The sequence below is a fragment of the Brienomyrus brachyistius genome, chromosome 3 (assembly GCF_023856365.1).
Source record: "Brienomyrus brachyistius isolate T26 chromosome 3, BBRACH_0.4, whole genome shotgun sequence".
In the NCBI taxonomy this organism is placed as follows: domain Eukaryota; kingdom Metazoa; phylum Chordata; class Actinopteri; order Osteoglossiformes; family Mormyridae; genus Brienomyrus; species Brienomyrus brachyistius.
This window is the reverse complement of record NC_064535.1, coordinates 6,546,153-6,561,383: the sequence shown is the minus strand read 5'-3', so window position 1 is coordinate 6,561,383 and position 15,231 is coordinate 6,546,153. Positions and strand designations below refer to the sequence as shown.

Genomic DNA, 15,231 nt, shown 5'->3' with positions numbered 1-15,231 from the left:
CCAGTGAAAAATGAACAACAGCGGCCTGAAGGGAGCTAAGTACTATGGCAAGTTGTCCACAGTGGTAGTAGAGACACTGCGCTAGGGTAGTGAAGGGGTTACAGTGTTGCGATATAGCGAGGCTTCAGATCACCGTTGATAGACATTTCACAGAGAGATGTTGTCAGACTCCTCAAGGGTTAGCAAACAGAACAAAAAGCTACAGTGAGGTTTAAAATTCAAGGCCCATAGGCACACTGCCTGCCAACAACGTCACCCTCATATCATCACTAAGTAAAACTTTTTTGAAACATTATACGCCAATTAGCCATAACATTAAAACCAGCGACAGGTGAAGTGAGTAACACTGATTAGCTCGTTACAAGGCGGCTCATCATATTTATATTTTACATTACACTTTAGGCAAGGGAACAGTCAGTTCTTGAAGGTGATGAGTAGGAAGCAGGAAAAATGAGCGAGTGTAAGGATCTGAGCCACTTTGAAAAGGGCCAGATTGTGATGACTAGACGACTAGGTCAGAGCATCTCCAAAATTCCAGGTCTTGTGGGATGTTCCTGGTATGTAGTGGTCATCACCCATCAAAAGGTCCAAGAATGGCTCACTGATACGTGTGGGAAGTGAAGGTTAGTTCGTCTGGTCTGATCCCACAGGAGGGTAGCACCAATTGCTGAAAAAGTGCTGGTATGACAGAAAGGTGTCGGAACACACAGTGCATCGCTGCTTGCTGCATATGGGGCTGTGTAATCATAGACAGGTCAGAGTGCCCATGCTGACCCCTGTCCACCACCGAAAGCACCTACATTGGGCACCTGTGTGTCAGAACTGGAAGAAGGTGGCCTGGTCAACGTAATGAGTAACGATTTCTGTTACATCATACGAACAGTGAGGTACAATGAGGTAATGTTCTGCTGGGAAACGTTGGGTCCTACCGTTCATATGCACGTTATTTTGACACAAAGCACCTACCTAAACCTTGCTGCAGACTATACGCATCCCTTCATGGCATCTCTTAGCAGGGAAATGCTCCCTGCCACGCTTCAGAAATTGTTCTGGTATGCTTTGAGGAACATGAAAAAGAGCTCAAGGTGTTGATTTGACCCCCAGACTCCCCAGATCTCAATCCAATCGAGCACCCAATCCATGGAGACCCCACCTTGTAACTTGCGGGGCTTAAAGGATCTGCTGCTACTGATTTGGTGGTAGATACCACAGGACACCTTCAGAGGTACCACAGGACACCTTCAGAGGTAGAGATGCACCGATCAGACCTATTAGACGGATCACGTTTCGGCCATATGTGACTCTACACATCCGATACTTACTTCTTCCATTTGTGGCATTTTGCAAAAAGATACCTATTATTTCTTGTTAAATCAATTTGTACAATCAATCCCATGACAACCATCTCCTATCTCAGATGCGTTTCTTGCGGCATTCAAGCTGAACGCAAATGCTGTCTCAGTCTACTTGCCACTCAGTGGGTATGGGGGCAGTGACTTCTGCCTGCTGTGATGTCATGTGCATACCCTCTGCAGTATGAGTAGCGCAAGAACATCAGATAAGAAGTATTTTACGCGCTCGTCACTTGCGTATCCTCATTCGGAAGATATTGAAATTGAGCTGCTAATGCCTCAAAAACTCTTAAAACAAGATGTACAAACGAGGTGAAACAGTGCGTTATGTATGTTTTTAGTAGCCTATTTAAAGTTGTTTTGCCATACATTTTTCCATATGTACTAACTAGGGTAAAAATATAAATATATAACTTAAATATACAAAGTATTTATTATATTAAAATATTAAAGTTAAAAGCTCTATTGATCTTTAATACGTTATGATCCGTTTCATGGAGGATAGATGCAGCTTTGACTTGTCCTACCCAGCACCATAGCGAATAAATATTTAGTTTCATCTCACATCTCATTTGATACAATGCATATTTTTTCTTGTTCTAGTGCTTAAAACAATTGTTTCACCTAATGAGGCTCCTACTGCTGCTGTACGTAACATGAAGTACAACAGTTAGCCAGAAGGGAAAATCCCACAGTTTCCCCCAAAAGGAACAAACCATATATTTGATTAGGAGGTAGAAAAGACTAGACAACAAATGGGTATAGCTTAACTAAATGCAACTGTGCGCACTGTCCTGGAAAACACATCAATAGTATTATATTAAGTCATTTGGGTTGAAAACTGGTGCCAAATGAATGAATAGGAAAGGGTTTTGAAGTGGCCTTCGGGAATGTGATGCGGGTTCTGGAGAAAGCAGACAAAATGTCCCTCCGAAGCAGGCTTGAGCAGCAGCCGAAGGTTGCTCTGCATAAATGCTGAAGTTGGACCAGGGGGAGACTCAAATAGGAGCTATCAATGACCAGCACAGCACCGCGCTGTTTCCTGGCATCCCACAGCACAGAGCCCTGTCCCGAAACAGCACCCCCTTAGGCGGGGTTTAAGAGAGGCCAGGTGTGAAGCCGCTGGAACCCCTGGTCTGGAAATCGAGGCCAGTTGGTGTTCATGCTGGCAAGAGTAAAACCCCAAACCCAAAAACAACAGTTGGATCAAAGCACCTACGCCCCCCCCCCCCCCCACCTGTAATCACAATTCCAGTGTGGTCCTGGTGAGATGTGCCACGGCAGTGATCCAGGTATCCCGCGGCAGGAGGCTAACATGCCTCACTCATTTGTCCAGCGTGTTCTTGGGCTCATGGGAAGATAAAACCGAAAAACAACGATCTGGCCTGTGGATGGCACATCAGTGATGTTCCACAGTACACCGATTTATAAAAGGAGCACGTTCCCCACTATGTGTCCATAGCAAATAGACTTAGAGGTCTTGACAAACAAGTGTTTGCCGCTTTAGTGTAAAGAAAACTTGCAACATTTTGATGCTCTCTCAGAGGAACGTACACAGTCACGTGACCCTGAGAACCTGTGGACAAGAGCTGAACTGCAGAGTGGTCCTCATACCAGAACATTTTCTGATGGTAAATGTCCAAAGTAGTACTTGTGTTTTATTTGATTTTACTAAGGATGTTCCAAGTTCCATTTCTTTAATCATCATCCCAGAAGACATATATTCTGACCACTCCATGTTAGACAGAAAACTTAAACTGGCTAATTTAAAGTATTGTAACTGCACATACAGTAACAAAAGTAACTGTCTCAAGAGATGTACAGCACTGTAACTATAAAACAAATCATAGAATGTTTAATTTGGCTTGCTTTCTTTTGTTTTAGAAGCACACCTTAAAGGAAAATCAATAATCACGCCCTGCAACAGGAGATAACAGCACAATACAATAGGCTTACTACCCATGTTGGCTTACAGAAACTAGCCACAATTTATCACGTAGGCCACTATGACATTATAGTCCCAGCCGGGCACAAGGTTGCCTGAGGCTGAACAAAGTTAGACCAGGTTGGATTGTGTTTTTTCTTATTATAAGAAATAAATCACTCTTATTTCAAGTTACCAAGATAGCAGTCCAGAAATGTTAGGCAATTGAAATAAATCTGACACTGTTGTCCTGTGCTTAACTTAAATGAAAAGCATTAATTTTATTTTACACATGTATTCGTTTGTATATACAGAAATAAAACCAAATCAGTTTAGACTGATTAATCTAGCTCACACTAGACAAAACACAGTTGAAATATAAATGATTGGCCAAGCTTAAATAGTATTCTGCTTTTATGCTTTAACACTAATCTTTTGAGAACCACCATTCCGAAATGTAAAATTCACAAATTGTGTCTTTTCGAACATTCTTCAATAACTCTTGGTTTCCTGACAAAACAGTGTTTATCCAATCATAAAATGCAATGTCAAAAGGTGATCTCTGATAGATCCAGAAAACAGCAGAAAATATGGTAATGGGCGAAGCAAACCATTGTCCAGTATGAGAAGTGAATCCATGGATCCAAGCTACACAAGCGAGGCATTCTATTTACCAAGAGACGAGGGACAAAGATGAATGAAAATACGCAAAGTATTCCAATAACAAAAGTATCTGGAAGCTGATAGTTAACAATATGTATTAACAGTGCTGATGGGTTTGTGGGGGTGGCGCTGCAACACGGCCGCATTCCTCTGTCTAGTTTCATTTCTGCTGCCCCCATCTCCCTCCTCCTACCATAAAATCCTACAGAAGCGTTGAGAATTCTGCCTGCACATTGCCGTTAAAGCATGGCGGCGATAATGAAGTGTCTGGCAAAGAGGATTAAGGCGCGTGGTTTGAAGTGATCCCCCCCCCCCCCCCGGTTTAAGTACTGACTGCCGTGGGAAGGAGAGTGCAACTCCGCTGCTCTCCCACGGGACATCAGAGATGCTGTCAGTCGCAAGCTGCTGCTCTCTCAGTCACTCGCCCCACCGTCACACCTTTCGCGAGGACAGGGGCGGCACAGAGGGCTGCCCTCCACACACTTTGACAGCTACAACTAACACTGCCAGTAAACAGGATCTAAAGGGGATTCTGCACGCTAACGAGGCTCAGATTTGAATCTTTAATTCATTTCTTTGGACCGCAGAAACCCTCCGATGCGTAGAGCAAAAACCTTCCCAAAAGGAAAATGGAATTAACCTGTGCAGAGTAAAAAAGGACAACCGCCTTGCCCTTAGAATAGTTCTGTCTGTCCACTCTGCAATGCGAAGCTTCCAAGAGCTGGTAGCTAGGCTGCTAAACAACGCGGACACATTTACCGCTCGTGTCGAGCAATTCTCTCATTGCTTATATGCTACTTCTGCTCCACACAGTCACTTCTCTTCTCCTCGGAGATAAGGGTATAATGTTTTCAAAGGGAAGGAGTGGCAGCTCTCTCAGGAATATTACGTACATAAAGCATTTGTGTGAGAAAAGTAGCCAAGGCCTCACACACAGAGATATGTCAGGGCTTGTGAGATCTACACCACCTTCATTGGCCCGCCATTATTTTGCCTATTTTACCAATTTACATTTACATTTACAGGATTTGGCAGATGCCCTTAGCCAGAGCGACTTACATAACTGCTTTGAGACTCTGCAATGAATTTCCAATGCTAGCTTAATAAGGACCCAAGCTATGAATACTATCTCTCTGAGAACTCCGTTGAGTAGTGCAGAATTTATTTATTTTTTTAAACACACACCAGAAAAAGAGCCGAGTAAGAATACACCAATTCTGAGATAGCACTACATCATCACCAACTTTTAGTTATTCCAAAGTAACTGGAAAAAAATAGTTATTCATAATAACGAGCGGTTTCAGAAAATGGATGGACTAACTGACTAATTTAGCTATATGTACATTAAATAAAAGCTGGTCATCTATCCACACACCCAGACTTGAAGGGAACCCTTTCAATGGATTTACCATCAATCATGACAATCCTAACATCATCAAGCAGTTTTGCACGGCTATGAATTTTGTTTTCTGAACATTAAAAACCCATTTTAAATTCAGCAAACTAGATGAAAGACTAACATTTACAAGATGCACACCCTACTAACTCATATCGGTAATTACACATTTTAGCAGTTTATGCAAACTTGTGTAGTTTTCCAACCGTTAATGAATAAATGCATCTTAAACCCACATTTCACATTCTTCTGTTAGCAAATGTTCTGTAAAGCTACTTTTATACATTTCACATTACACATATTGCAACTGTTTTCATGCAAGATGACTAGTTAAAAGATGTTTTTTTAATACTTAACAAAAAACAATTGTGTTTTCATAGGAAATGTACACCCTGGGACAAAATCACCATCTACCTTAATGAATACTAAATCACTTCCATCATTTATCATGACCAGCATCACATGATCGTGACACTTCATCTACAAAGGTTTAAACAACATACACTGCATTGCCCATAAACGCTCAAATGATGCAAATAACTACTTAATAGCAGACACACCGTTAGCATTAGCAGTCACCTTGATTTAAGAGCAGTGGCGCAAAAGGAATGATTCATTTCCTGATCGATAGAACATGGATGAATAAGCAGCTTAGGAATGCCAGCAGAGACGTAAAAGGGGCATGTGAAAATGGATATAAAGGGCCATGCGTCTTGAACCACCCATGGAGCTACTATTTCCTAGTGCCTATATTTTAAAATATGTAATTTCTGCTAGCTGCAGATATGAAAAAATGACTTCAGTCATAGTATATGTACTGTACTTGGAAAAAAATTACATGCCTTTTTCTGTCTTACTGACAATTCACAAAGACCGGGACGTCTAATTAGGCGCCGTGACTCCTTACACTGTCCTATAATGAGGTCCTTGATCCAGAATAGTGTGGAACGTGTCAACATGACATTGGATTTGCCGTTGTAAGATACTGACAATCCAGGGCACATATTTGTGTACTCTTCATCCAAGGTTTACCATCTGGATTGCTAATTAACATTCAATGAAATGAAGCTCAATGGAGCACTCCAGCTCAGCATACCAGTGTATACCAAATGAATATACAGTGTTTTCACATTGATGCTAGTCAGCAGACACGTTTGTCCAAAGCGATGCACAAGTGTGCATATTACAGCCATATGGCTGCTAAGTGCTTGTCCTCACTCTGCATCCCCAAAATACTCTTATACGAGATGAATAGGGCATGATACTGAAACGTTGCAGATATCACACACCATACATTCACCCTGGTTTGGAAAGCTTTTTTTTTTTTTTTTTTTTTGGGGGGGGGGGGGGGGGGTTGGGTTAAAATCTCTTCTACAAGAGAGAATTGGCCAAGGTGGTAAAGCAAGATTTATTTCTAAAATAAAAAACAATCTTCAGTTCAAGCTTCCTGGCTAATAACACTATGGCTCGACTTCTGAGTGCAAACATGACTATGGCAACTGTTGGTGGTCCTACAGACTGCACTATCAATCACTTTTAACCATGACAAAACAGAATGATTGGTTCAAGCTGCTGGCACCTTGCAGTTATAGAGCCGAGATACTGCATACAAGCAATAAAATTGCCATCTGCAAAATGTAAGAAGATCCTTAAAGTGATATGTATAAATACACGGCAAATAATCACAAATTGTTTGTATAACTGTTAAAATGATCTGATCGCAGGACTAGTGCACCAATTTCTAAAAAGGAGTTCCCACATCTTTATTTCCTTTTGAAAAACTAAATAATTCAATAATTAATAAAGACGATGGGTAAAAGCAAAGTAGAGAACCAAACTCTTAGTTCTTGTCCACAGATCGGCTGCTGCTACAGGCATGGAGTTGAGTGACCAGATAATCGATGTCAGGGAGGACACACTGAGCTAGGACAAGATTTGTAAAAAGCACCAAGTTCTCGCTGTGAGTTAATTGGTCATTCTCCTTGTAAAACAAAGTAAGGTGACATGGTTTAATTTTTTTGCCGATTTAACCTAATTTGAAAAGTTTTAATACTTCCTACAATGGACATTTTGAAAAGAACGCAGATTACGGATTTAGTCAGCGTTTTATTCATGTTTCCACAATAAGATTTCAGCGAGTTTTGAACTGAAATACACAAGAAAGATACGCGGCATCACTGACGATGCTGTCGACTCCAGAGGGTTAATGTGAAACAGAAGTTTGTAAAACCTGAAACAGTTGAAAGTGTCCTCCCTGATATGGATTATGTGCTCATCCTAGCATAAAGCATAAAGTGTAGAGCTGTTGACAATCTGATCTGCTCTCATCTGAAATCAGAGATGTAAAATAACACATATAAAAATGCCAATAAGAAATAAAGAATTTGAACATGGCTAATCTTTTGCCAGATTAAACTTCAACCATGGAGCAGTCTACCAGCCAACAGCTATACTATCAGGTAAAAAGTGGTTTGACTCCATGCCGTGCCCAAAGTACACTGTTAAGAGAACAAGGAAGACAAAGACAGTGACTTCATCGGATTAGTAGGCGTGCCAGACCAAGGTGGATTCATTTGTTTTGTTTTTGTGTCTAGAGAACCTGCTTTTCTGAACCAATGAAATCCCACAACTTGATAGTCAACAACTGGCTTTGGTTAAGAATGATTGATTATTGGGCCTTCCTGAATACAAAACAAACTTCAACAACGAATACTTCAGCAGAGATAAAAACAAACAGAAAAAAAATTTGGCAGGAGCCAACATGACTATGACTGAGGCATCAAAACATGGAAGCGGTTAAGCTAACAAACCACGTGGAATGACTTGATAAACCCCTCGCCCGCCCTTAAATTCACCTCTACAAACAGTCAGGGGGGAATTCAGACAAGGCAAGCAAAGAAAACAAGGAAAATATAAAACACAAAAAGCAAACAACATTCTGGCATAAAAAAGAATACTGTAAAAAAGTAGCATTTTAAATATTGATAACCATGGATAGCAAACATCCACAATATCAGCAATTGTATTAAATACAACACACCGTCCTCTTATATACGCATAAAGAAAAATACCGTTAGATATTTTATTCTGCAATTATGGATTCACAATTATGGCAGATGAGTAGTGCACAGAATCGCAAGAAGGCAAAGGAAAATTGTTCAAGTCACTGGATTGTTTCAACTTAAAAATTATAACTTGTAACTAGTGGTTATGCTATTAAGTTCAACTGCGAAACTTTCAAGGGGCTCAATCAACACAGTCATCTACACTACAGGCAATTCCAGCAACACCATGGACCACAATACTCCTCCTCTCTAACATCATATGGAAGGAAAAACAGCAATAATGTGGGGCAAATGCACATTGTCTGCACCGGAAAAATGTACCTACTAACTAAGCATGTATCATTCTGCAACAAATAAACCAAAATTACAGGCCACCAGCAAAGCCTGGATAATTGCAGAACAATAAAACTGCAATGCATGTATATCACTGTAATCCATAAAGTGTCATTTATCAACAAGTGGGTTTGCAGCACAAAAAAAGGCAATTAAGTCACTGCTGGTTTCACAAGTGTGCACCCAAGCATCCTCTAGATTTGTCTGAGAAGTAAACGAGCATTCAGAAAATTATCCCGCCTCAATGCCCACAGACGTCATTTGAAATACATTCTTTGTTAATTGCTTTGGCAATTCGTGTGCATCACTTAGAAAAGACAAGACCCATGTCAGATTATATGCCTTAAACCATAAGGCACAAAAAGCCAGTGGAGGAAGAGATGGCTGCAGAACGACAATAATAACAGTAATAATTGCTAAATTATAATTACTAAAATACACATTACTTCCAGTGAGTCATCAAAGCACCACATTAAAAAAACTGAATTCAATTTCTGAATAGATCAAATGAACTTCTGAATGATGATAAAGTAATCTACGGTTTGGTTTGGGGGCGGGGGGATTCTGTGTCTAGATCCGCATTTCCTTTCTCTAGCACATTCTAGGTACAAACAGACATTTAAAGGGCCTTATGCATCCAATCTTAAATATCATCAAGTTGCAGACACTCAGGACATTATAATTATGTGACTGTTTGAACAGAGTATTTAAAGTTGCAACTCATCAAATGAGTTGTCTCTATATCCTAGACCTACTGACCATGTTGTTGCCATTTCGTTATTCCGTTGACTGTTAATTTCTCATCGAATGTAGGACTGAACTGTATTTACACCCAGAGGTTACTATCCTTTTGCGGTCAGCATTATTGGCAAGATACAAAATCAGCTGTACAACAGCAATAAAACAGAAACATAGAAATAGATATTGATATAGATTTGACCCAAGAATGTCAATCTGAAAGAATATCCTGGTGCCTCTGAGACAGATGTTTTTCATGGCAAAAAAAAATAAGACAATGCCAAAACTTGGCATACATCCCTCATTTCAACTGTTCAACTGCACACTGCAAACAATCTGAGAATAACAGACGGGAATATAGCTCGAGTACTACACAAACAATGAATTCTGTGGTTTTGTCTTGGGAACTGAGCGCGGTGAAAAATGCCATAGGGAGAATGTGTTGCTGTGAACCACAGCAATCTTCTAATTAAGATAACTTTTTTCCGGCATACCAAAGGAAACCACTTGACCACACCTTCCCAAGGAAGACATCAACTAGTGTGTACTGTGCTAAAATTCACAAACAAGAAAAAACACAGTCAGCAGGTGCCATCAATTGACCAGAAACTTTTAAGCCTTGCCCAAATTTTAGCGATGAACAATAATGCTTGTCAAGCTAATCTGTGGCCCGACCAAATCATGTAAAGTTTCATTAACTTCAATTTAACAAACAGGTGTCGGGAAAAATATGCCTTTGATACAGACCAGCACAGTTCGTAAGGTGAAGTGGTATCAATGATCTTGTTAATGTATTTATTTATTGAAGACAGAACACGGTGGCCAAGCAAAATACAGTACAAGACATTGGAATGTTTCAAGGGGAGCGTACAGAAAACGAGGATGACGGGATCAATGCTCGAAAGCATGTATATATATATAACATAATAGTCTCTATGTCACCAGAAAAACAAATATTAATCATCTAAAGAACTGAAGAAACGAAGACGGATTATACAGAATAGAGAACGCAGAAATGACAGGAAACGTATGGAAAGGTAAACAGGAAAGAAACCAGACAAAAAAAAAATTTTTTAACCACTAACTGCTTTTTTGTGGTCTGCTCCAAGATACTGTAGAGTCCCTCTACAGATTCAAATTAATTTCCCCACTGATAAATCCAATTAAAATCTGTCGAGTCAATATATTTCCCTTAAAGACAAAAGTATTTGCATGAGATTGCAGTATCTTGGGGCGGAAATGACATCCTCTTCTGCAAAGTTTACTAGGCTAAGTTTACTTTCCTCCAAAGCTGAAACATTAATCAGCATTACACACAAGCCTTTAACATGATATATTAAAAACCAAACTGTATTACTATAATTCACAGAAAGTTGATTTTAGTGTTCATTTGATATTTTTTCTCTCATTGATGCATTTTATCCGACTACTATACCAAATGCAATCTGCATTAATAGCAGAGAGGACAAAAGAATATGGAAATATAAGAAATTAGAATATCATCTCACTAGGCGAATTGATTGTAATGTCTCTCTGTAATAACTGTTAAAAATGACAATATTCATCTTTACACCTCAATCTGATATATGGAAACAGATCCACACTAACGGGGAGATGAAACAGCTTCAGAATCCATACTTACAGAAAATAAGTGAGCAAGGCACCACTTGTACCATAATGGTGGTAGTCGGGGAAACGTGCACTTCACTAGTGCTCACAATACTCATTTTACTGAACCAGAAACAGAAGTAATTATGACAGAAAAAACATGCAATTATATACTAGTGGAACGCTGCAAAACTATTAAGATAAGAAGAAAAAGTAAATACTACATACTCGATACGCAGAAAGGTGCCGCAGAAAAAAAAGCTTTATGTTGGACTTCAAATAGTTCAAATATGTGAAAACCACTGAAAATGGAAATAGATCTGCGGTAACCCCCCCCCACCCCACCACCACCACCACACACACACCTCATACAAGGGCCTGCTGACCCCTGATCTCACTTAAATCCGACTGAGCAGAGCAAGTGATCAAGCTCTGCTTTCACAGATAAAGATCTGGTTGGCAGGACTCGTTGATACAATGGCTCGAGTTCTGAAGCCTTAACCAAGCATTAGATCAGATAAGATACACTAGGGACCGTCGATTAGATATGGATTGTGTTTCAGCTCCCTTTTATAGAACTGCTAATTGTCTGCTTGGACTGCAAAGCATGAGCTCACAGATGGCTTTGCCCATGCAGAGAAATCCTCAGTGACACAAGAAATTTCAATGGTACAGACTGGGGGGAAAAAAATGACCTGGTTCAATCCTTTTAAAAATTCCTTGATCCCATTTTGTGCATGTCTGGATCAAAATTCTTCATTTAATTGGTTTGATTTTTTTTCCCCTCCCCCTTTTGCCCAGGGCTGCATGGAATGATTACACCAATCATGTCATGGTATGTGCAAAGTGGATCTTTGGGGTTAGGAGTGTGTCACTGTCTGGTTACGCTTCTCAGGATACGGTTGGTCACCTTTGGCTCACATGACAGAAATGCTCCCTGTCAGCACACTAAAGTAATGGCCATGTTTCACTGACTGGGCCGCACACAGTTTATCCTTACAGCTGTATTTATAGTTATTCAAACTGAGGTGCTTGGGGCTACATAATCCCATCAGTCGGCTGTCATGAAAGATGGATAAATCAGAGAAATGTGATAAACTTAGTTATGAAGGGAAACAACACGGAGAGAATAGGGGTCCTTATACCCATCAATATACATTCCACAAAATTCAACTAATAAGATGTAATGCTGTGTAAAACATCCATAGATAAATTATGAAACTTACCTCCTCCGCCGCCAAGAAGAGTAGAGTTTGCTGCAGGGAAAACAGAAAGAAGAGGATGAGCATTTATTGACTTTGTATATTAACAAGCAAATAACCTTCAGAATAAATAGAACTATTCAGAGATACAGCTTTTCTAAAAACTTAGTCTCACGGGTTCTGCGGTGTTCAGCGTTAATTGCTGCGGCTGCTGGAACCCATGATGCATTTAAAGGATCAGGAAAACAGGAAAGGATGCAAAGTCAGGACAGTAAAGCCAGACACTCTGTTACGTTCATTGTATGACATGAGCGCAGGGTATGAAGGTCTGACAGTAGCCTACAGGTAACTAATTAGGTATTCGGGCTCCAAGGATCACTTGCCTGAGCTGGAGAAGTTCTCGGACATCTAAACAGCATGTAATTACTGTCTTATAGTTATATGCACAGCAAGAAGATAAACGTATCCCAGCCGTTTTCTTTGTTCACAACAAGGTAGTAAATGCACAAAAATATCTACTCCTATTCATGAGTGGGAGAATAACTCCTGACGTCTATACTGTAAATTCACCAGTGCATCACAACCTCAAAGACAGCCTAATGATTCCCGAAGATCTCATTAAACATAGCACATTGTAAGTCAGCTCTTCATTACCTGTACAAGCTTTCCCCTATAGGATAAAGAATTGACTGGGATTAAAATCTGACCATTACTTAGAGTTAGTGCAAAGACATGTATTGCTCCCTTGGTCCGTGAACAGGCCACTGTAAATAATAATTAACAAGAAATTTTCTACCAGACTGTTCCTATAAATGAATGTTTTTCACAGGAATGATGATTGGCAAAGTATGAACTTCAGCCTAACTGGTCTTGGGGTTTCCTCCAAGTACTCTGGTTTCCCCCCACAGTTCAAAAACATGCTGAAGCTAATTGGAGTAACTAAATTGCCCATATATGCGTATGTGTGGGTGAATGGTGTGTGAGTGTGCCTTGCGATGGGTTAGTGCCCCATCCTGGGTTGTGCCCTGCCTTGTGCCCTCAGTCTCTGGGTTAGGCTCCAGACCCCCTGTGACCCTGAATAGGATAAGCGATTTCAGAAAATGGATGGATGAGAAAAGATAAAAAAAAAAAAAAAAAAAAAATACCTTCACACCCCTCCTAAAAAGTCATTTTCATGCATGCCATTATTAAATAACGTGGAGTGACCAGTGCCATTTAAAATGTTCAATGAGGATTGTATGACCTCATAATAAATGCCTCAATTCATTAAAACAATCCACACTGCAACTGCAATTCAGCTCAAGAGGATCAGACCGTGCTGAAAATAGGAGAGCATCTTGTACAGACTTGCATATCAAGACAACATTTCAATCACTACTCTAAGAATAGTCATTTAATCAGGGACTGATGTACATAATATCAAAGACCAGAGTTATTCTTCACCATGGTGATGGAATGCCCATGTCCTGAGTGGTCGCCCAGTTCCTCTGAAATTAAAAGCAGTGAGGTCTAATTACCTGACATTATGGAAATGCACTACAGAGTTGCGGTTAATTTATTCCACTCTCCACAGCAGATAATCGGCGAATAAAAGCCTTGGAGGATAATCAATTTGACACCATTATAATATCTGCAAAGATGTAGAGAGTCCAGAATGGATGAGAGCAGACATTCCCTTATTGCTGAACTCTATGCAAGAGCTTGGGAATGAGGAACGGGGAGGAAACTACAAACTATTCATTTAATCTCAGCAGGGTCTGCTGAAGAAAATGTGCATTGCACATTACATGCTGCTTCTTCTGCAAGCTAATCAATTCTTTTATGGACATATATCAGACCGAAAGTGTATTATATGTCGGTGCAACTTCAAACACCATTCATCACAATTCACCATTGATTATTGTCTCCTGAAAGCAGTGCTTACCCATCCAGAGTGAAAACAAAATGGCGTACAGGAAGATGCGTGGAGGCACAATAAAACCCAAATAGAAATGGAACTTGCTTTTGCCACTGAGTGGGGGCTGTATGCAATGGGGCAAATGGGAAACATCTGCAAATAACCTGAGCCGCAGATTTTCTCACAGGCAGGTTGGTATCCATGAATGTATTCCTGTGCACTTCTGCCACAATAAACCCAATGAGCTAAGTCTGGTCGGCCTTTAGCCACTCAAGGACACATCTTCATCTTTGAAGCCCTGGGCATGCATAACCTTCCTTAGAGAGAACTTTCCTGGGAAAGAAAAATGAGGAGATGCAAATTTCATTTTTTCCCCTTGCACTACATGCACTACACTCTGGGCCTGTATTTTAACATATCATGGCACTGATGGGCACATTTCTGCCAGAGATTCTATATAGGGTTGACAACAGTAATTCAGACTCCAGCTGCTACAAAGCACCCTGGTCAAAATAGCAGACTGGGTCATTTGCACCACTGTTTGGGCTACGGCAGACACTAGCATATCAGATGCATTCAGAGGGATTTCCACTGACACATTTTTAAAGCATAAGCACATCTGGAAAACAACACCTTTCAAATCCTGCCATTTTTTTTCAATTCTAAAATCACTAGGTAACATCAGCTCTGTCCTCTGAAATTAAAAGACCAAATCATTGTTTTCAGTCCCCTTTTATTTATTTTTTTTAAGGCCAACAACACTTCACATCTACACGCATACAAGCGGGACGGTTCACAGGAATCCACACTCATCCATTACATGTGTGAACCACTTCCTTTGTCATGCAACTCATTTCCCTCACAGCAGAGCACAAGGGTCAAAACCAGAGATTTACCAGAACACACTGAAGCCCACATACACGAAGACTGTGGGCATTATTCCACTGGCGAACAGGAACTGAGGCGTACCTGAGCCATAATGCAAAGAGGGACTAGTTACAGCGTGGTTCCAGCTCGCTCCGGTTTTCCCTTGCAGCAGGGCTGACTGAGTAT

At 40.4% G+C, this 15,231-nt stretch overlaps 1 protein-coding gene across 1 annotated transcript in view; it reads right to left on the bottom strand.

Annotated features, from left to right (window-relative positions):
• The window catches only part of macrod2 (mono-ADP ribosylhydrolase 2), a 430,585-nt gene that overhangs the window by 307,707 nt on the left and 107,647 nt on the right, over positions 1-15,231 (bottom strand). The window contains exon 4 of the mRNA XM_049008306.1: positions 12,306-12,335. Within this exon, the coding sequence (XP_048864263.1) occupies positions 12,306-12,335 (30 nt within the window). The remainder of the gene's footprint in view (positions 1-12,305; positions 12,336-15,231) is intronic.